Raw genomic sequence first — 23858 nt, forward strand, 5'->3', positions numbered from 1 at the left:
AACGCTTCTATAACTGTTACACGCGCAGTAAATGCCGGTTATCAAGTTTTGCATCTAAATTTAGTTCTGGATGACTTTGGCCAAAATAAGTATTTAATCTATATATTAAATACAATTATTATCAAAAACTCATTGGATAATGCAATTTGAGAGTTTTCATTGGCTTAGCCATTAAGGGTTATGAGCCACTATACCATGCTTTACAAATATAGAAAGCGTACGCGTTTTGGGGGCTTTTCTATTTTTAGTTTAGTTTAGTTTTCTATCTTTTGGGGGCATTTTTAATTAAACCATTTTCCCGCTCGCGTTTGTTGAGTATGAGATGATTATGGCCAACTCGGCGTTACGCGCCTCGTTGCCTATCTACCATCGTCTCATATCCAACGCGCTCTCCTAGAATAATTGCTAAATTTCGATTTTATTTTTGGCCCACCTCGGATAAATCGGTACTCATGCCCGCTTTCACCCACACACGCGTTATGTAGCTAGGAAGTCCGAATACGGATAAACATTGACAAGGGTAGCAATTTTATCCGATCGAGCCGTACCAAAAATTCCATGTAGTGTAAAATGGGAAATAGTTGATCAGCCCAACTCCTTCCGTCGTCGCTTTTTTCTATTTTTTTTCTTATTGGCATAGTTGACTGCTTTTTTTACTTCTCTTTGATAGTTCTGCTGCTTTTGTCCAGAGTTACTGGGGAAAGAATGAAAATTACGTTTTCCATAAAGTTAAGCTGGTATTCAATCAACTCGTGAAGGAATAATGATCGAGATCACAGTGAATTTTAACCATCATTCAAATAACAATTCTTGTGACAGGTATAGTAATCCCACATATTTGATAGATAAAAGCACGTTGGGCGCCGAATAGAGTGAGTCACGCTCGAACTGGCCCCTTTCGTTGATTCATACACCTGAGCAAGGTATTTCACCACTCTGTTTGGACTGAGGGACAGGAAATGATCTGGCTGAATTTAACCGCTTAAACTTTTCAACATTTTTAAATATTCTAAACTCTGCGAGACTTTATTTGAGATTTATTTCTAAAACAAAATTTTGGTATGACCTTTCATAGGTTCGGAACTTGTTGTTTCAATAGCAACCGTTTTATAGCAAAATTGTTTTTCCAAATTGGAATTTCCAAGTTTTTATCAACAAAATGTAACTCCGTGCAGTTATTTTTACATTTTCAGAACATTTTCGTATTGTTTGATTGACTTTCATGAGTACTGCGTCAATAATAACCCTGCAAATTACAATGAGTCCCTTTTTATAATAGTTTTATATTTATTAGACGTTAACAGCACTTAGGCCATGTCTAACGTTTTAAGGTTTGTGTAGTATCAGGAGACGAAAGTTTTAGCTACAAACATTTACATCTGAAAATAGGCAAAAATCTTCGGCTAACCTTGTGAAAAGCTCTCGATCGGTAAGCAATCTCGAACTCTTTCGTAAAATCTTATTTATGTTGCTCTAATAGAAACCTTAATAGTAATATAGTAATCTGCTTTTTTGGTAGGATACGGTCTAGGGTTTTAGTAATAGCTCGTATTCTGTGGAAATTAACGATATAGCCAGTATAACTCCGTTGTTAATTAATCTCTAATTCTTATATAAATATTGTAGCTTATTAAACTAGCTTGGAACACAGCTTAGACTGCTATGTTTTGGAACCAATGCACGCCCCAATGGCAGTCCGCTTTCGAGCTTCATGCATCAATCACTGACATATTTCAATGACGTCTTTATATTAAAAGAAAGCTAATTGCAATAAAAATTTGAAAGCCAGTAATTTTTTTGCACGATCGCGACTGGAATGTGGTTTTATGGTCACGTATTCTGAATTTAGCATAATTAACTAAATATGAGGCTGAAAAGGCTCTTGCAACTGTAAAATAGTGACGGCGTTTAGTAGACGTTTCAAGCTTCGCCCACTCAGCCTCATATTTAGTTTATCATCACAGTATCACGCATCATATGAGTTTTTTGCTCACTTCTATTAACCAAAATGACCAAGGATACTGGTGTGAAACCTTATCTGGGCCGTCATGAGTGACATGACTATTTACTCTTAGGGTGCAGTCCTTTGGGGTGATTTGCATCAGGATCAGAAATCAAAGATCACTGATCCTGATCCTGATCCAGATCACCCCAAAGGAACGCACCCTTAAAGTCCTTCCACTCAGGAATGCGGCGATAATTGTAAGGATAACCTAAAAAAAAAAAGGCCGGTGAAAGATATTCTGCAGAGGACCGATATCTTATTCAGACGAAGTGGTAGCAATATTCTAGTCGCTTGGATTCAGATTAATAAAAACTACGTACATACCCAGCTAGCTTTCTACCTGTTTTTTTTCCGGCCTGCATACCTTCTTACCTACCCACCAACCTACCTATAGCTACCTACCTACCTGGTACGTACCCAACTGTGTCTACCTTCCTGCCTGCCTAAATGAACCTACCTACCAACCAAACCTACCTAACTTTTTGTAGCTATCGAGATAACTGCTTATCTACCTGCCTGTTTGCCTGTCAACCTACCTTCCTTTCTAATGTGGTCATGGTACCCATGTACCTCAGATATAAAACAAAATGTGGTGTCTTTCTATTAAGATTCAAATATCCTGATGGCAGTTGTTTTCTTCAAACTTGATTCATCGACCAATCACAGTGCATTCAATTTCTAAATCTGTAAGTAATCAGCAGTTTTTCTCATACAAGCGTCTTTGCATGTGACTTCCTGTTGCAGTTGAGGAGTTTTATAAAGCCTTTCCTGAAGTCGTCATTCATACCAGCGTACAACAAAGGATTCACACAGCTGTTTACATACACCATGATGCTGCCAAAAGTGAGAATCTCGTTAAAATGGGGCCAGCTTTGTGCGGTGCCAAACTCGTACCACAACCAGACAACCTGATTGGGCAGCAGGCAGATGGCGTACAGAGACACAACAGTCACTAACATTTTCATTATCTTGGTATTGCGTTCCAGTCTTTTCACTTCCCTTCTGTCAACTTGCGGAGGATCAATGCTTTGAGGAACAAGGTCTTGTTTAGCAGAATCGCTGCACTTTTTCCGGACCTCAGATTGTTGCACGGTAGGGGAAGACACGGAAAAGGCTTCGCTTGTTGGGTGCAGTTGATACCCATTTGCTCCTAGGCCGTAAGTTGTCATTGATATGCCATTTTCGTGACGATTCCTTGCAATGCGAGCTGCTTGGTGGCGAAGCTTCCTAGCTACCATTAGGTAAGCGAAAGTGATTATGAGAAGCGGTAAAGCGTATTGAAAGATAAACAACCCCATGGTGTAGACCTTCACAGCAGAAGGGTGAGGCCAGTCTTCAGCGCAATAGCCACCTTGGATTTTAAGTACGAGAGCGTATGGCAGCACTAGTATGATGACACCGACCAGGTAGATGCAATGATGGCGGCTGTCTGAGATGATGTAAAGCGTGGTTTCCAGGGATGTACAACAGCCCGGTATCTGACAACATAAGTGAAACATGTTACAGGTGTCCAGAAATGAGTATACAGTCGTGTGGCAATGTAACATAGTTTTTTAAGAGGTAGCCCAGCTCGCGAGAAACAATAATATCTAACTAGAAGTTCCAAGTGAGTTTTAGACATGGAATGAAATCAAAAATAGCGTTTACTTGACAGCGATACCAACGAAGATTAACAATTAAGCTGCACAAAGAAGCCAGACATACAAGCTGGAAAAACTCAGAATAAATTAAATGATCTATATCGTGAAGGCAATAGAACTTAGAAATTGTAGAAACCATCAACATGCAAAACACTGTTTTTTTATTTACATCACTTGTCTTCTAGCATCCTCAGGGGAAATACGATTTTAGACTGTCTTTGGAATTGCAGAGAGATCGGAGTAAGGTACTATGTCCGAGAAGTCAGTAATGATACGGGATGCGGCGGTCCTGTTTTCTTCTGTTTATCTTTGGGGTTTTTAATTTTTTTTGTATTCCTTTCTCTGTTTTCTTGGCTTTGCTTGTCCTTCTCAAGCAACATTCTGGCTTGCTCATCTCTATTTTTGTCGTGTGAAGTTACCATGGACCATGGTAAAAATAGACAGGAAAACTCTAAAACCTTACACTGGTTCTTGTTAACAATATTAACCTCACAAACACTTCTCCGTTACCTGTCTAGACTTATGGCCGCCAGAGTAGCTGACGAGCAGTTGGTGACCAAAGTCATCCCTGGCCACAGTATGTTACACATGGCGGCTTCCAATGGCCAGTGAGGATGGGTTATCTTCAGAACTACATCAAATGGTATACACAGTAGCGACACGGTCAGATCGGACATTGCTAAGTTCACCAGGAGATAGTTTCTGGTTGTGCGCATACGTGGCGTCTTAAAGATCACCAAACAGACGAGAATATTTCCTGTCACACTGACGAGAAAAACAGCGGAGAAAATGGTATACTCTGTTACTTGTAGCCACGTAAAACTCGGTGAAGTGCTATTTGGAAGTGAATTTCCACTGTCGGTGAGATTTGCCATCGGGTAGAAAGCGTGAAACCAAAGAAACGGACGATGTTTTAATGATTCAGAAACGCTTAACACGTTTTGGCTTTTTTGAGCTTGACTAGTGGTTTGGTTTAGTCCGACCCATTGTTATCCTAGAAAAATCATCAAATAAAAGCCTGTCAAAGGAGAAACAAACAAGAAAAGAAATTTCATAAGCTAAGCAAATAACTTAAGTCCTCAACACCTTTAGGTAAAAGCTCGTCCGGGTTTAACAATTTTATACGAAAAAAGATCAAAGAGGTAAGTACCACCAAAGTAAATATAAATTCAAATTATCGACACTATTTCTAAGAAGTGTACTTAATTTAAGATTTTAAAATACTTTTTTCCTCTCCTTCTTCTGAATGTATATACCTTGCTTGAGTTTCGAAGGGAACTTAAACCCTCGAGAGGAATGTGCCAAAAGAATACAAATAATCTAAGTGAAAGCGTTAAAATAATCTGTCTCTCGGTAGATCAAAAGAAGACAATTTGATGTTTAAGTGATTCAATTGAGCTTCAATGCTGTGGGCGACAATTAACAGTAATTTTTAAATTTTCTTCGTGCCTTTTACCTTGGCACAATCATATCCAGAGGCAAAGTAGGAAAAGTTGTTCTCAATAACGCACGAGAACACAAACACCACTTGCCGACTTTTATTTACTTTTACATGTGTGCAGCTTTGTAAACAACTTTCTTCCGAAAACAAAACTGTCAAAGAAAGACGTCGAAGGACACACTTCTTTCAATGAACTGATGACTCAGACTAGCCGGCGAAGCAAATCTGATTTGGATTGTCAATTCAACATTCTCCTAATGTCCTACTTTGTTTCTTTTTATATTTTACGAAACAATCAACCTTGCCTTCTTGTTTCTTCTTCTCCTCTCTGTGGCATGCTGTTGTTAGATAATAACTATTTTAATTATTATTTGAGCTTAAATTTACTTTAAAAAATCGTTCTATAGTTGAAGAATCAATTTAAAATAGTTTAATAGTTCAAACAACATGACCGCCATACACGCCCCATTCCACTCCAGGGACTGCATCGTTTCCTGCATGGCGGCGGCTTATTTGAACTTGCAAATCAGCTGTTGTAGGTAAAGAAGGTCTTGGAATATATAGATCCTTTTTTATGCTTATATATTTGAGACCTTTCTTCTAAACTAAAAAGAAAAACAGTTTATTATTTCTTACGGCTGGCTTAATTTCATTAAGCAAAGCCACGAGTGAATTTATACAGGAAAAGAAGCTTTATGTTAAGCAGTTATTCTTTTTTTTTTTAGAAACATTTGCGCGCTTACGACCCTTGGAGATGATTGAGCTGTCTTAATCAATGAATTAAATCTCGAATTTTATCAAATTAAACTTAAGCGCGAAAGTATAAATTGGATTTTCTGTATTAAAATTTTGGCATCAAAAACCACAATAATTTCACTGCGTACATAATTATAACGACAGAAAATGCTTACTAAGGTAAAAAAAAAATGCCACTTATCGGAAATGGCTAAACAAATACGAAAACTCTCAAAACTCCGGAACCTTGTCTAATAATTTCCGTAGATGACATTTGGTCTCTAATATATTCACAGTTTGTGCATGTAACCTGCAAATAACGTGTTGTTATGTAATAAATTAAATCAGCTAAGTCCTTGAAATCATAACTTGATTCCTTATTAAGCTTCAATTCTTTCTTTGGTCTTCTAAGGAAGCCACTATTAGCATTTATCGTTCCTTCCCCTAAAATAAGGAAGAGTCGTACAAACCTGTAAGACAATCTGATGAACCTTATCTCTATGTAAAACTGGAGAGAACAATTCATGTATTTTATCTCCGCTTTCCTCGCTCTTCTTCATTGATGTTTTCTAACGCTTTTATTCGAACACGAGAACCACCAATACGCATTGAAAGTATTTAATGTTCTCGACCTCTTTTAAAGGTTTCCTCCTCACTTTTTTGTCTTTCAATCAAGTAACATATTACGGAAAGAATGTACTGGTTTTATACAAAATTTGTAGTGGGTGAAGTAATGTTTTGATTCAAGTGCATTTTCTGTATCTGAACCTACTGATAAGGCCACTAGGCATAACAGGCGGATTATATTCACATAGAGAGCACACTTAGCTCACCACGTAGCCAAAGGGCTTTTTAGGCAGTCTACTCATAATTTATTGTAGGATATACTCACTAAGACTTGTTTTCGATTAAATTCGTCGGTACCTTAGTTGATTTTATAGGAACAAACGTTCTAGTGAAATGTTCAATGTTCAATGTTCTATATGCACATTGTTCTTTTTTGTTGTTGTGCTATGTTGCTCTGCAAATTCTTTATGCTTTTTTAATACTTTTTTAAATTTATTTTATATTTATTCAAGATGACAGTAATGCATTGGCAATTGCACCCAAGACTGCCAGATGCCAAATGTGCGTTAGAAGTTCCTAAAAACCAGGAGAAAAATAAGGATTGGTGCAAGTCTTCCGTTATAACCTCTGATGATTTACGATGCGTCTCACACAATTGAGACCACACAGACAAGTTTCCGGAACGCGGTCCGACGAAAACTTAATTTTCTCACGTTTTCTCAAACTCGACGACTGATAGTCAGCTGGTAACATAATTTCATTGGTTAGTAAGTTTGCTAAATGTCTTAAGATTTTTCGGAGTGTTGAGTATTTTCAAACAAGAAACGTAAGTTGCATGCATGTGCAGCTTCGCTAATCACTGATCAGCTTTTGTATTTGTTTCTATCAATAACAACTCTGCATGGATATAAAATATCTGTTCCTTTCCACATCCTGTTTTTTATGTCCATATCTGGTTTAGAATTTAGTAATAACACGCGACCCATTGACGATAAAATCTATTTCGATTGCATTTTGTTTTTGCTATGAGAATAGAAGAACTTTTAACAAAATCCAAAATTACACTTTTGATGTTAATTTCGTTTACTCGCAGGTGCATGCGACAAAAGTGTTTTGGCACAGATAACAAATTCTACGCTGTTCTCTTTTTGTACGTCAAATCGTGAAATATAATCCTTCCTTTTGCCAGGGAAAAACAAGTAAAAATTTTTTTGGATGAATTTTTGCAGCCGATTCGTCGAAAAAACAGTCGATCTAATATTTTATATCATTTTTTTCTGGTCCAAAGAAAAATATTTTAAATTGCTCACGCGTAGTTTGAAGGTATAACATTTATTTGCCCGAGGATTAACATTAAATCGAAAAGAAAAAAATTGAAACTTTCCATTCAAATCGAACCTGATTTATATTTTCGACGTTTGGTATTTTCCGTTTAGATTTTTGAATTATTTACACCATGGTGTTGTGACTATTTAACAAAAAGGTAACAAGGTTTGATACAAATGCAGTGAGGAATCGTCTCACTGATAAAACAAAGCAGAATTATCAAAGCTAGGAAGTAAGATGAATATCTAAAACTCACCTCATTTAGTAAATAAACATAGTAAAGCCGAAGCCAAAAACACGCAGCTCCGTTACCCGATTAAGACCTCTCGCTACCGCCATGAAGAAAGCTACATTTCTTACATTAGATATCGACAGCTATTTATCATAAGCTGAAAGAACATCTGTAAAAAGCTCAGTACACACACTATGACGACGTCATACATATGCAGAAATAATAGCAACTAATGAAGTTTCTTTAGAAGAAAGATCCCTTTTTTCTAACTTTCCTGCCCCAACATTGGGTTTAACATCAAAAGAGGTAAAAAAAAGATTGAATCAATGTCGTGCCGAGTAGCGCTAGGAAATATCTTCCCTCGTTTAATTATTTTTCTGTGTGCCAAACAGAAACAGAAACACTTTTAATTCAATGAAAGATCTAAAATACTTGCCCATCAGTTTATCCATTATGAATCGCATAAAAAATAATGATACCATTAAAATTATCAGACCACATGCTGCGAAGAAACGTCGTAGCACAAGTCGACTGCACTTGTTTTGCTTGTCTTTAAACTAAATAAATTTTAGGTACATTTTACATATTTGTGTTCTACCGCGAAAGAAAGATAGCTAGGTCTTAAGAAATGAAAAGCAAAAGAAAAACAAAACTGTTCACGTGTGAACGAGCATCGAGCTTGGCCAATAAGCAGCCTTCATCAATTTTGATCTAGAACACTTTGGCGCCAAAATAATTCTTACGTGGCTTTCCGAATGCATCAAGATGGAGGTCGTAAAAGCTATAAATGAAGCTTTTTGGGTCCTCTCTCAAGCCAGAGATATCAACCTTCGTATGCCAATATTCTGGAGACGTTAATTATAGTGTAACATGCACAAGGCGAGGAAAACAATTTGAGGCGCTCGAAAAGAAATTCAATTGGAAATGCAAATGCTTTGGCTTTTTAGAGAATGAGCTTTTAAAAACTGCTTTTAACGCGTGTTAATTGGCTAATCTTTCTCGTTAATAACAATACAGAGTTCTAGTTAACGCCATCTGTGCTAGGAGCACTGTAAAATATTTCTCCAAACTCTGTAGAGCTGTACAAGAAGCAATAGGTCTTCCTAAACAGGAAAACTTTTCAAACAGGCATAGTCGGAAGGGACTTTTCAAGCAATGGGCTGACGACAATTGAATAAGTTTGAGCAGAACGCGGCAAGCATACAACAAAACATCTTTGTTGTATTGAAAGACTGCAGGTGTCAGGAAATATCTTAAACCAACGTGAAAAAGAAAATTCATGTCGTTTAATTCGGACAGAGACAACGTCGAATTTTGTTGTTGACTGAAAATTTCACACAAAACAAATTGTGAAATTGCTTCCTGACTCATTAACTATTTTGTTCATCTCGGCGTAAGCCTAACCATTTCAAACCGGCTTTTATTTCATCCTCTACCCCAAAGAATTGAATTTTTTTTTTTCTAAATTCGCTTTCAGGGACTCAGTTTCGATTCAGGGGTATGTGATATACATTAGAAAGTTCATAGGAATAACTTACAAGTTTATGCAAAATAAAGAATGGAGATGGCGGTGGTTTCAATCCAATTAATAAGCACCACTTACCATGTTTCTTTTCTTTCCTTTCTAAAACAGATCCTCGTGTCTTTCAATCACCAAATCTCCTCTTGTTCTCCTAAACGGTCTTAACACGGTAACAGGCATATATGGACGATCTGATTTCAAACGCTTTTTTATGCATCAGTTCAATAATTTGAACTTTTTTATGGCAATAGTTCATTTTTACCTTTAAAATTCAACGGCCAGACAGTGGGGACAAAAGCAGACGCTAGCACGCTTTTGGGTAAAACTGGTTAAAAACTTGTAAATGACGAATTTAAACACAAACAGCCAATTAAAAGGCTCCTCTAGTTTTTTTTACACAATACCATTACAGAGCAATTGTGTTAGAGCCTTTTTTAACGCTTCTTACATTTTCTATAAAATATGTGGCATATTTTTCAGTAGATTTAAACGAAATAGTGTTTGAAGAACAACATTGTAGCCATTGACAGTGACGTTGACAGTGTCAAAAACCTCAGTTAATTATTATCTAAACCACAATTTAGAGAGTTGACGCGTTTGTAAATTATACTCTGTACTTCTTCCTTAGCCAAAGCCAGAGATTCCCAATTGCTTTTTCATTTACTGGCTAGAATCAAAAGGCGGTAGAAAATTTCTTTCATTCAGAAACGATGACTTTAAGGGAGCACTGATTTAATGGCTGTTCGGCCGCTTAAGATAGGTCGTTCTAATTTCTATGATTAGAAAATTCAGAAAATGATGATAAAACATTCATCATTACAGTGGTTTTATATTGGTACAGCATTCATATTTTCATTTAATTCTTAGAAACTCAGTTGAAGTTGATAAAATTGTTTTTAACAGATTGTCTTTAGGCCTGGTAAAAGAAGCCCACGTTTAAACAGCAAAACATAATTCAAACATTCATTTTCAGCAAAGGAGCTACGTTTTCGAATTATTGAAAAGAAGAGATATTTTTTCTCCTGTCGCATAATGAAATTATTGAATTCCATTGTTACATTTAGCGGTTTTTAAAATATCAATATTTAAACGTATAAATTATACGGTACATTTTCAGCCAAACAATAGTCAAGGAAAGGAAAAAGCAAATCTTTTCTGAACTTTCTGGAGATGCACAAATGATCAGCCAAACAGAAAATACTATTCACACTCTTGTTTTTGTTAATTGGGCTGACAGAAATCAGTGCCTTGAGTAAGACTATAATGACCACAACAGCAACAACAAAACAAAATAATCAGACTACAAAACTGGAAACAAGGGACAGACAAAGGGAAGAGTACAATAGGATTACAGTGTAACTCACAAATGAAATTAAGTCTTTGAAATTCGTTTACAGCCATGTCAAATTATTAACTATGGAAAATCAGATATAAGGTGCTGTTGAAAAGGACTTAGTCAAATTTTGTGGCAATTTTCTATTATTGAATATACCTGTTTCCTGGATCAGACAACAGAACTATGGAGTGGAAAAGCTAAGTGCAATCAAGCGCATCGAGTTAATATCGACTGCTGAGCTAGGGTGAACCCTTAGTACTGCCGTCAACTGTGATTCATGATAGATGAATCTGTGAAATAACTTGTGCAATTGTAACGTTACCTGAGAAACAAATATAGAATGGTGTTGACACCAGGGCCGGGCTGTTCGAAAGGTAACCTGGAATTCAAAGTTAAGCGAAGTATTAATTTTGCTCGTGTAAAAATGCTTTTCACTTCTGCAGTTAGATCGACGCTCGAGATTAATGCATGCATAATTCAAATGTCTACCAGAAAGAAAGCAGAGGACACTTGTTATCAGATCAACTTGAAACTACTTCATAAGACGTTTCGAGAGAGAGAGAAAAAAAAAAACACCAAAAGATCCGTGGAAAAGAATGAAGTACTTCCTCTTTTCAAGACAGCTTTATTGTGCCGTTTTATCTTTCAGAACAAAGATACAAAAACGTGAGATATTCTTATTTATTATCGTTGAATAATTAACTTCAATTCATGCATAACGGTAGCATTTCATGTCTCGGAAATGTTCTCCTATTGTCCGTGCTTCGTCTTCAAGTGCTTTCCTTAATTTTTAATGAAACTGTTAAAGAGTATTAAAAAACATTCCTAAGAAAATACGCGCGCTGATTGGTTAAAAATCGTGTTTCTATTTAACAATTAGATTTTTAGCTCGAGATTTCTATGAGGTGATAGTTGATGAGGCCGAAGGCCGTATCAACTATCACCTCATAGAAATCATGAGCGAATAATCTAATTGTTTTAGTAGAATTCTAACCAAATTTTCCTTCAAATAACGATTCCAATTTTTTCTGGTCTTGGTATTAAACTCCACGCTGTAGAGAGTTCGCGCGGACTAAATTGTGACTTTCGAGCGTTTTTAATCCAAGAAACCGTAAATGCCCTTCTTTTACTCTTCTTAGGAATTTTATTTCATTTGTTTCTAAATGTTCTTGCAAAACTTCGAAGAAACGTGGAAACGTTGCATTTTGTTCGACCACACCAAGCCACTGAACACTAATGGCTGAGAGAGTGCAATGGTTCAGCCAATCAGATTACATCATTTTGCATTATTGTACTAGTACAATTCTACTAAAGCCTGATAGAAACACAGAACTAGCACGAGCTGTTGACGTAATGATGGCGCGAGCAAAGAGAATTTACATTTTAATAATCAAAGTTAACAGTTTATTTTCCTTACTTTCGTCGCGATCGCGGTGTTTCCTAAAAGAAATAGAAAACATGTCCTCCGTGTTTCTATTGAGTTATAGATCTAGAAACATTCGTGAAAGTTTGGGAGAACTCGAAAAAGCTAAGGAAACACTCGCTTGCGGCTCGTTTTCCCACAACATTTCTCGTTCTCCGAAACTTCCACCCGTGTTTCTATTTAACAATTAGATTATGAGCTCGAGATTTCTATGAGGTGATAGTTGACTAGGCCGAAGCCGAATCAACTATAACTTCATAGAAATCAAGAGCAAATAATCCAATTGTTAAACGTAACTTTGCGCTTGAAAAAGATCGTTCGGGTTGAATTGTCATTTAAAATTGAAGTTGTGTGTGCGCGCGCATCAGTTTTTTTCAATATTTTAAACTTTTTTAAAAGTTAAGAAACCGTAAATGTCCTTCGTTTAGACTTCTTAGGAATTTAACTGTCCATTCGCATCAAAATTTTCCTCCCAATCTTTGAAAAACGAAAATAGGGTCGTCATTTCCTAGACGACCTCCAGCCACTGCACACTAATGCCTGATAGTGTTCGATGGCTCAGCCAATCAGATTACAGCATTTGTTTTCTGTTTCTTAAAAAACACCCGTGCCGCTGAATCTCTCTTTCACCGTGTGAAATTCGTCAAAGGATTCATTTCCTTTCGCTTATCAAGTCATGAAATAACCCTCTACGTAATGTATTATGAATGCACAATTCTCAGCGTGTGCTTTTCCCGTAATCTGCAATGACCGATAACAAACTTAACGTACCACAGGAAGTCAGCGCCAAATCTGTTGTACTGTTTACAAGAGCATATATATTTTTTGGGGGGGGAGGGGGGGGGGAAACAAAAATAAAGAAAAAAAAACTAAAATAAACGCATTTTTGTGCCAATAGAAGGTCAAAACCAAGTATTTGGGATGTTAAATTTGGCCACTGATTATTTCAGTTTCACCTGAGGTTAAGATACGTTTCATGTTAGTGGATGCCGGAGCGAGAAAATTTCACTCCTTTATTAGATGAAATCAATTTGCATTATTCTCATCGCGACACTCGGAAACCATATTCGAAGTACAACATCAACTCGAAGCAATGTTAAGATCAAAGATAGAGAGTGCATAACAACAAGCCTTGCGCTCAGTGTGTTGTCAGACTTAAGTCACCAAAAAATGGAAGAACGGGATTTGTGTACCGATTTCATTATAAGGAGTAGTTCTAATTTTACTTTTACAAACATAAAGAACATGAATGTGAAAAGTGAAAACTAGAAACGCTGTGTTCTGAAGAACTAAAGCACCACCCTTTCATGTTTCAGGGGTTTGCAAGACGCAAACCCTTTAGTGACGGTAAACATGCCACTCTTTTCCGACGCATCCATCCCCTCACTGACTGATATAATGTTCTGCTCAAACCTCACTGCACAATCTGTGACACATTAAAGCGACCACTTTTGTGAGTTCGTTTGCTTAAAAAAATATACTTTCAATTTCCAACATAATTATAAGCTTTGGTTTTCCTTAGACGAGGCCTAGGAAGATATAGAGTTCGATTTAATTCGTCTTTGATGATTGAAAAGCAAAATGGATGGTGGTTTTCATTTTTTTTTCCGTTCTATACCTTAAGCTACCTTACCTGCAGATGTCAGCTGAAGTAAGTTCTCTGTAACTTCTCCTCAGTTTGCCGGCTTTTGCAGCGTTCTGTCCATTCTCTTACGCTGTTTGACCGAGCTCTACTCAAAGCAAAATGTGAAAGTAAACATTTTGTGACGCAGGCAAACGAAACCTGTTAATTAACGCGATGTTGCATGTATTCAAAACAAGGATATGAAAACTTCTAATTAAAGTCTGGAACTTTGAATATACAGTTCGCTTACATTTATATTTTCTTTAGTTGCTGACGGGTAGTTTGTTTTGTTTAGAGAAAGCTTTATTTTGCGTTCTTATTTTGATTTTGCTTATACATAAATCAGAAAATAAGATAATAATAATAAAAAACTAATTACCCGGAGTACATATCCGTATTTCTTGCAAAAGCAATACGTCAATGTCAAAAATTAAGAAATATCCAGCTGAATTATTAGTCATTGCTATCATTTTGAATTTCTGTTATCCGTTTTTGTGAATGCGAAATTCCACGATGTGGTTTCGTAGCCCGGTTTCTGGACATTTCAGGACCCTAAACTGCAATGTAAGAAACCTTTTTTTTTTTTGGTTTAATATCTCGGTTTCCTGAACACTAAACGTCTACCCCTGCAATTGCCAGCTTCTTCTTACAAAAACAACCAATATTTGAGATCATTTCTGATTTTCCGACCCTTGCGACAGAAGGTCCCTCGTTATTAAGCAATTGGCACATCGCCGCAATAATCTTCGAAACAAAAATTACCGGGCATAATAAAACCATGGCAGCTGTTTTTTTGATGTCATTTTTCCCATCCAAGACTCATGGTGTATTATATCATTATACTGCTGATGACAAAATACCGCTCAAAGAATTTTAAACCAAACAGGGCGGTAGTGAACAAGAACCTTGCCGACTTGGGTATCCTCTATAAACCAATAAACACGTAAACTACATGACTAGTATTAATTTGACAGAAATTTACAACGAAACTTTCACTATTGATGTTGATGAGCTTAAATCCTGGTCAATAAGTTAATTAAAAAGCGCTCACTATGCTGTAAACTACATGATATCCAGAGAAGATCTAGACATGGTCGTATTATATTATTCACTGCTGTGCCATGTATAACGAAGTTAATGGTATAACCTTATTATTATAATTCCATTCAGTTAGAGCGGCAGGTCTTTTTGCCAGAGTTCTAGCTGTTCTGTTGACTCCGATCTGCTGCTTGTAAATGCGATAGCTGAGTGCCAAAGGATTTATTTACTAACAACATAAGTTACATTATCTTTGTTTCATCAAAATCACAAATTCAGACAAAAGTTTATCTATATTTCGATCACGGCAATGACGAAATTCACAATGTACTGAGTGTTTTACTTCTTTTGATAAGTTTAACCTTAAATTATGGCTGAACTTATCAAAAATTGTCAATTGTGGCTATAGAGCGTTTTCACATGACGTCACGGCAGCCATATTGTTGTTCCAAAGCAATGGAACGGCGGCCATGTTGGTGTACCAAACCAATCCTGTGGGAATTGAACTCTTTTCTTATGTAAACACTTTCTTTTGTTTGTTCCAATAAATTTGCATAGCTGCTGGCCAGGTGAGTGAAAACGCTTCATAGCGATAGTTGCGGCATATTTGTCTCTCCGGGCGAAGAAAGGCGAAACGATTCACCACGGAAAACAGTGACTCTCGAACGAAAGAAATATAATTTTATTCCCTAAGAAACTGGTGTTTTCACCTACTGGCTTGCTATTTTTAAGCTATTATAATAATACAATTTTTTGTACAGGTAGCACACTAGGTAGCACACTAGGTTGAAAAATATAATAAACGACAAACAAACAACCAATCTGACGAACCAACAAAAACGCAAATATGGTCGGAACAAAATGAAAATAGCTCACACTGTATACGTAACGAGACATGTTCCTGTTGGTAAACATCCAATGTATGATATCAATTCACTGACTGGCAAATCCCACTGTTATCTACGCCCCTTCTACGATCTCCATGACTTATTATTCTTTTAATAGTTTAATGCGAGTGGTCGAACCCGAGGAAAATTGCACAGTTACAGATAACTGTGTACGCCTAGTTCATAGGACGCCTGCAGTGACAACGTAAGAGGCCGAGGAACCCTCTACGAAATTCTTCATTCATTCCCGCATAAAGAATAGGATTTACAGAACTGTTCAAATACACCATGGAACTGCCCAATGTTAGAAGCGCTTTAATATACTGCCAATTCTTCCCAGATCCAAACTCGTACCATAACCACACCACCTGGTTGGGCAGCATGCAGATGGCGTACAGGAGCACCACCGTCACCAACATTTTGACGATCTTGGTTTTGCGCTCCAGTCGCTGAATTGCCTTACTTGGTCCACGCTTGGGGCTGCGGGGAGACAAAGCAAGTTGCATTTGATTCAACCCAGTGGAAAACTTCTTGTCGGGGAGTGGCGATCCTGATATAGAATTCACGTCGCTGCCATCGGCAGTCAGGAAGCTGCTGGACGGGCCTGGTCGAGGTGATGGAATAGATTCCTGGATGCCTGCCTTTCCGGAGAAACGAGCCGCTTGATCTCGTAGCTTTAGAACCACTTTGGTGTAGGCAAAAGCAATGATTACAAGTGGCACGATAAATTGGATGATGAAGAGTCCTAGAGTGTACACGCGCCTGGTGACGGTGCTCGGCCACACTTCTTCGCAGTAGTTGTCCTTGATTGACAGCACCAACAAATAGGGTATGACGAGCACAAAGGACACTGACCATGTGATTGAAATAATTATGATAGTTTGGAGTAAAGTGAAACGAGGCTTCCAGGGATGAACAACAGCTCGATACCTGTGTGATCAATGGGTAAAATATTGTTGTTGTAGGTTAGATAGAGCATAGACAACATAAACAAATAACTGACTGAAACAGCTAGTCGTTGTAATGATAGCAACATTGATAATATGAAATGTGAAGGTGAATTAATCAACATGACACGAGCGTGGGACAAAGAAAAATTCTGAGTTCCCGACAGGAATCGAACCCATGACCTCCCGAACACCGGGCGGGCGCTCTATCCACTGAGCTACGAGAACTCATGGAGAGCAAGGTCATTTAACTGAGTTCATATATGATAGGTGTCCTGCATACTGCTAGGATCAACGCTATCGAATTCATCGTGAGTAGTGATAAGTTAATAAAGATGGTGAATTTTAAGCTCGGTAACGAAATGTGAAGGTGAATTAATCAACATGACACGAGCACTTCTTTGGATAGAGCGCCCGCCCGGTGTTCGGGAGGTCATGGGTTCGATTCCTGTCGGGGACTCAGAATTTTTCTTTGTCCCACGCTCGTGTCATGTTGATTGATTCACCTTCACATTTCGTTACCGAGCTTAAAATTCACCATCTTTATTAACTTATCAACATTGATAATACTTTTTTTAGAAAATGTTGTCTTGGTAAAGATTTGATGCTAGGTGTTACCAGGGGTCCACAAAGAGCACTCGTCAAATTTAAAACCACAGTAATTAACGGTTCCATTTTTAGATGAAAAGGAAATATTTTTACCTGTCATAACTGATGGCTACAAGGGTAGCTGAGGAACACGTGGTCACTGACGTCATAGTAGGCCAAAGAATTTTACACATGGCAGACCCCAGGGGCCAGCGAGGATATGTGATTTTTAAAGCTGTTTCAAAGGGTATGCATAGCAGAGCGACAGTCAGATCTGCTACAGCTAGGTTCACCAATAAGAAGTTCCGGGTAGTACGCATGCGTGGAGTTCGTGCGATGACTAAACAGACGAGCGTATTTCCGATGACGCTGATCACAAAGATTGCTGTCAACATGGTGTACTGTAACACATTCAACCATTCAGGTTGGGAAACTGGCATCTCGTCACTGACACTTTCGTTTATTGTAGAGTTGGTGGCTATTATTGAGGGCATAACGTTCCAGACAGTCTTTAGTATAATCCTCTGATTAGGTTGTACGTCTCTCTTGTTCTGTTTCAGCGGTTTGCCATTCTTTACTAAAGAATAAAGAAAATGGGAAGTTGAGATTTATTGCAAAATTGAGATTGCAAACTTCGTCAGTCAAAGATTTATTCAGGAGGGAAGTTGTCAATGGCTGTATTTTAAAAGGGCTGCAAAGTTCATTCTTTACTGTGGTCCAATTTTCAACTGCTGCCATAAGAGCTACCCATGAATCCGCCGTGCTAGTTAAACACTTTACAGAACAGATAAGAAGCCACAATATGGCAACGCAGATCTAGGTGATCTGACGTATCTGGACAGTTTAGTATCATTTTTTTTTTTTCCAGAACAGCGAGCCGACAGTGCTTTGACCGGTTTTGCCAATAGCAGTCATTCAAAAAAGAATAAGAAAATCGGTATCTAATGTGCATGTTGAGCCTAGTGAGGAAAACATAGACAGTACATCACATACATCATTGCTAGGCAATAGACAAAAGTATTTTTAATGAAGCTTCGAGTAACCCTATTTGCATATTGGTGAATATTAACGTATTGTTAGACATATTTGGACGCGTTATATGGATGGCAATCACTATTTGTTGGCTGATTTAGTTGTATTCGAATCTGGTTGCTTACAAACAACCGACCAGTTAACAATCAATTTCACTGAAAGAAACCAAGTCAAACAATGAAATAGTCAAAAACAGGAGAATTCGTGCGAAGCATCATCATTTAAAAGTCTTTCCTGTGGTGAATATACATAATTATTCCTTGAGTCCCAGCTTACAATACGTTTTGCCCGGAACAATCTTTTCTAAACTAGGAGGCACAAAACTACTACATACCGGCTTGCCTACCGCCACAGCGTCAGTGAACTGTCATGCTATATAACATCAGAAGAGGCTATCAAAGACACCGGCAACACTAGGCGACACGTCTTTTACAAAACACCCACATGGCAACAGCTGCTCTCTCTTGTCTTACCTATTTTTAAGCTTAGCTTGGCCAATTCTAATTTGTTCTAACGCGTTCAACAAGAGGCCAAATGGCTTTAAATTAACCAGTTTGCGATCATCTGGTTTTGTAATTATATGTAAATGACCATAAAAAGTTGTCCCGCTTTTTAAAAAGTAATTTATCGGTCATTTAAGTTACAAGAGCATTTGGAAGAGGTGTTTTCATTCGGTGGAGGAAGAGCTTTGTGCACTATCGTTAAGTAAGAAACTCTTTGTCCTTTGAAATCTTAGAAAACTTTAATTCTGATAAAGTTTAGATTTTAACGTCGCTCAAAATCCTACCTTTAGGGGCTTACAGCCAATTTGTCTAACTTATCTTATCCAGAATATAGTAAATATTAATCAATATTACTAATTTATTGTTGCCTCACTTTTCAATCTTGTTTCATTGTTTTCTAAAATCCAAATTACGTTTTCATGTTCTCAAACTCTAAATTGAGATAAGCATATACGGTTATAAAATAACTAAATCGAAATGGGAAGTATTATAACCTCACTATTATTCAAAACGCTAAAAAGGCAGACACACTACATGTGCCTATCTAAGTTCTCAAACTTTGTTGATGTTTTCAACTTGTGAGAGCATTTTTCTATTAACTGGCTGCTTTTGCTACCTTACAGTCGGGTTCATTTAACGTAGAAATGGCACATTTTTACGATTTTCTTTATTTTTTATCCACACACATGTCTAACTTAAAAGTTTGCCGTTGCAATGAATCCCATTTTCTAATACTCATGTCCACCCTACCATTGAGCATGCAAATGGTTTAGTGCGATAATCAGTCAGTAACGTATACTAGGGTAAGCAGGTTCTGGTTCAAAACCTGCAGGAACGCCCCTGCTACGCTACAAGGGCGTCTGCAAACGAGACTTGAGGGCAGGCAACATCGATCCAGCAATTTGGGAGGCGGTGGCTGAAGAACACAGTGACTGGAGAAGTAGTCATGCGTTCAGAGGAGTGAGGTGATGAGAGAACAGCAATGGGAGAGAGGAGATAGCGCAGACGGCAAAGGGCGGATTCCTGCTCTCAGAGCCAGGCGCGATCTTCACCACAGACAACTACAATAGAGCCTGTATATCTAGAATCTGCCTGTACAACCACAGCAGGCGCTGCAACTCAACCACAAACTGAATCACGGAGCAGAGTTCCATTGTCTTCCGAGACAGAAGAACGCCAACAACAGCAAAACAGCATACACTGTATTTGGACAGCTCAGGAAATACATCAGTCAGGTGGTGAATTTGTTATCTCCATTTTTCTCGCGACATCCAACGCTCAAGCAAATTAACCGTCTTCAACCTACTCCCTCGCTCAACTCGGTCATGGTACAAAAAGTCAAAGTTAACACATCGTCTTCATTATTTAACATGTTGCGAAGTATTTATAGCAGTGCAGTTTACTATATCTCATTTGAAAGGGCACAAGATATGCTTTCACACAAAACTAGGTTTCCCTCGCGAAAACTAATATAACTTTCCAAAAAATTGTAATCAGAACTTTGCAAAATAAGCTGAAATTTGCTTACTATCAACATTCCTAAAATTGTAATATTTCCTTAAAATCCTATCAGGATTCTTTTAATGATATACAATACCACAAAAAACTACCCTACCACTACCAGACTACAACCTGTACTTACATTATGCAATTACTATGCTGCACTGGTAATGCAAAGCAAAGTAGAAAACAAAGCATAGAAAGACTTATTAGCGAAAAAAACTTCCACGCTTCATTAACTGTACAATATGTGTATTCACAGAGTTTTGCTAATTTTCATTGACAAGATATTGTCTAGCTTAACAATTTCTTTCGTGTTAGTTCATCCTATACACATTGTCTACATTACACATTACACTGCATAAAGATATACTAGACAGTTCTAGCTTGTTGGAGTAAAATTAATACAGAAGAAACTATATTCCCTAAAACGTAGCAAAAAACAAAAACAACAAAAACAAAAACAAAAAACAGATCGAGACTGCACAGCAGAACAAGAGAAGAAATAAAGAAGGGAGATTTTGTGTTTATACGTGATGTTATACGCGATTTTATCTGTAAAGTCAAATCCTATGACGATGTTTAAGAGCAAACATTTCTATTGCAGAGCCTAAAAGAATTCCCTAGTTATAGAATATTGGACGTTGTTTCATATCCTCTATATAGAAAATTTCACTTTTCATCCTGAAACCCTCGCGAAATTTTCAATCAACCTATATTAATTAAGTTATATCTACATTTTGTAACTGAAGGCAAAAAACCTTCATAGTCAATTAATTTGTCTCAGCTCTTCAAATATTAGTTTATTCGTAAGTTTATTCCGCGTAAGCTGGTAGCAGGGTCTCTCCTGTATTTAAAATGATCTTTTGTCCTCCATGAGATATATCATGGTATTTTGTCTATTTATATTCCTTCGCTGTTGATCAAGTTCCAAAGTAGTTTATAGAATTTAAGTAAGTCAATGTACATTTTTTATCTTTAAAATCGCATTTTGTAGGTTAAAAAGTTGTTGAGGTAATTTATTGTATTAAAACAATTTCTTAATATATTGTAACTCGACGAAACCGCCAATAATTAGTTTCGTGTCACATTAAAAACACTACAAGTTCTATTCCTTATTACGTATAAATTATCTTTTTCCTTGGTATCTGAAATTCGTTTTGTTTTAAATTCGCTGCTCTTGCTAATGATTGCTATTCCCCGCTATTCCCTGCCTTCACTGCTATTCACTGCTCCGGTTCAAACTCCGCGGTTAAAAATAATCACTGAGCGGATATATTTCAAGAAAACCGAGGGAAAAGGAATTACAAAGGTCTAGACTGCCGCCATCTATCATGCACGACGAAGGCAACTGTAAAAGGATGGCAATGGTCCATACACTTGGGGAGATGGGATGGGAGATGGTTTGCCAAAACATTACTTGCTTCTTAGCTACGGGTGGAGATGAAGTTTTTATCACCTGGTTGAAAGGGAAACAGCTAAATACTTAACTAGAAACTTGATTTCTCCTTTCACGATGCAAGAATAGAAAGATTTAATTATTTGTTCCCTTCAGCTTCCAACTGCAATTTATTATTACCTGTGCCTGATAGCGGAGAAAAAGATTATGGTTACAGGCGAATTTTCATGACTGTCGGCGTTCTGTCGATTTCCAAGTTACAATAAGGTCAAGATTTCTAAGACCATCTTAACTCATGTTTGACACAGAAGCGGAAAATTCAATATATTTTTTCAACATTTTGCACATTTTCAGATAAGGAAATACTCCAGAAGCCCGGACACAAGCCAATTAAAGTCTTCGTAATTTTAGGGGATTTTAGCTATCAACACAGTAAGAAAAGCATTCTCCTTTTCATTCGATCATCGCAAAAATCGCCTTTGACGATTAGAAGTACAAAGATCACGTTTTCAGTGAAACAGATAGAAATTAAAAAAATATATATATATTTTGTTTTTCATCTAAGCCCAGAGGGCAGAATATTTTAACACATTGGAAAGTTGGAGGATAAAACCCATTATAAAAGCAAACTAACGCAAAATTATGATGAAAATGACATATTTCTGCCGGCCAAACTCGCATCAACTTCAGTTTTATCCGACAGGATCGCGAAAAAGAAGGAAACCATTTCCTGCCGGAAATATTATTTCCCTGATTCATTTAACTTCGTAAAAATATTGGTTACATTTAAATCAGTGTGAATAAATGCGCATATCATATACCTCAAGAAGCTAAGAGTTCCTTTGAACTGTGGTGTAAAAGGGCCTTTCTTTCACGCTTGCTTCATATATGTGTTATAACTGACTTACTTTATGTAGCATAACATTTAAAGAAATGCATACAGATTCTTAATTCATAATTTTAAAATACCTGCTTTTAAAGAAGATCGACTTACCATGTCAAGGTGTGTACTTTTTTAAATATAAAGGCTAACTTGTGCATCAAAAAAGCAAACTCAGTAAATTGTTTCATTATAATTACAATTTTCAATATTTTTTTAGTTTACCTCGTAATTACTAAAGACCGCGAAACTTTAAAGTCAACCAGTTTTTGTTGGCAAGACTATGCAACCACAGCATGTCGATAATGCTCTACGTCTTAAAAAAAAACACTAACCTGAATATTTCTCGGTGTAGCAATACACGAAGTGCGTAGTATTTGGCTCGTGTATTTCCGAACGGGTCTGTATCCAAAATTATATAACTTGGAAGCATGAATTCCTGGTCAGTATATTTTCGTACGTGCAGACGTCATAACCAGTAGGAGTACACTACAATAGGTGTGAGCAGTTACGGAACAATTCTTAAGCCAACAATATTATTTAAATACCTAAGATATTACTTACCAAAGAAACTTCGCCGAAATCAAAACAAAAGTTGTCAACCTGTTTTAAGCTGACAACTGGAATCTTCCGTTTTGCGATAAGCGTACAAAACTGAATTGAAATCAGCAAACACTGACAACAATACGACGTGGTGATGATGAAATACCATATGCTAATTCATTATTTTACGGCTTAAGTCACCTAAAACAATGTAAAATTTTTATTTATTAAGGTTCTACACAGTTGTCAAAAAAGATCCCTTAAGAGGAACAGATTGTGTCATTGGCATACAACATGTCAGCCCGAACTGACAGAGCTCGCGTTATTCCGGCGTTTGATTTTAAGTAACTGCTATAGCATAATGATATGCTCTCATAAAACAGAATGTCTTTTAATGTAGAAAGTAAAGGTGACAGCAGGATTGCCAATTTATGTAAGCCCTAATTAGAACCCTTTTGTTCCCTTTTTGTTCCTACCGTATGCACAATATTGAAAGTAAATTAATGTTTGCCTAAAGTAAAGTAAACACAATCATTGAAGGCGCGACAAGGCTATCTTAAAATGCCCTTTACTAGATGAAAGACGGTCTCTCGATACAGGAAAAAGCCTAGATAATGTAATGTTTCCCTACCAAATACATTAATATTCACATTAGCATCACTGTCCTCTTTGTCATGAGGTCGTGACTGA

General features: G+C 37.2%; 1 protein-coding gene and 1 pseudogene across 2 annotated transcripts; both read right to left on the reverse strand.

The window, feature by feature from the left end:
* Window positions 1-959: 959 nt before the first annotated feature.
* LOC145496544 (cholecystokinin receptor-like) lies at window positions 960-4746 on the reverse strand (annotated as a pseudogene). The gene is made up of 2 exons (XR_014050561.1): window positions 4156-4746; window positions 960-3483 (listed from the first exon to the last, which is right to left on the reverse strand). The product of XR_014050561.1 is annotated as a cholecystokinin receptor-like (transcript).
* Window positions 4747-15826: 11080 nt separating this feature from the next.
* LOC145496546 (cholecystokinin receptor type A-like) lies at window positions 15827-23014 on the reverse strand. Its single transcript, XM_081476243.1, has 3 exons — window positions 22961-23014; window positions 17426-17888; window positions 15827-16706 (listed from the first exon to the last, which is right to left on the reverse strand). Exons 2-3 carry the CDS (start codon window positions 17803-17805, stop codon window positions 15953-15955), a joined length of 1134 nt encoding a protein of 377 aa, XP_081332369.1. The 5' UTR covers window positions 17806-17888; window positions 22961-23014; the 3' UTR covers window positions 15827-15952.
* Window positions 23015-23858: the final 844 nt, after the last annotated feature.

Source organism: Orbicella franksi, chromosome 9 (assembly GCF_964199315.1).
Source record: "Orbicella franksi chromosome 9, jaOrbFran1.1, whole genome shotgun sequence".
Lineage (NCBI taxonomy): Eukaryota > Metazoa > Cnidaria > Anthozoa > Scleractinia > Merulinidae > Orbicella > Orbicella franksi.

Bases quoted from the DNA above. Each gene is read 5' to 3' on its own strand.
- LOC145496546 (XM_081476243.1), bottom strand. From the start codon at position 17,805: ATGCCCTCAATAATAGCCACCAACTCTACAATAAACGAAAGTGTCAGT. The intron at 16,707-17,425 runs GTAAAAATATTT...TTGATCACACAG, and splicing joins GTAGCCATCAGTTATGACAG to GTATCGAGCTGTTGTTCATC.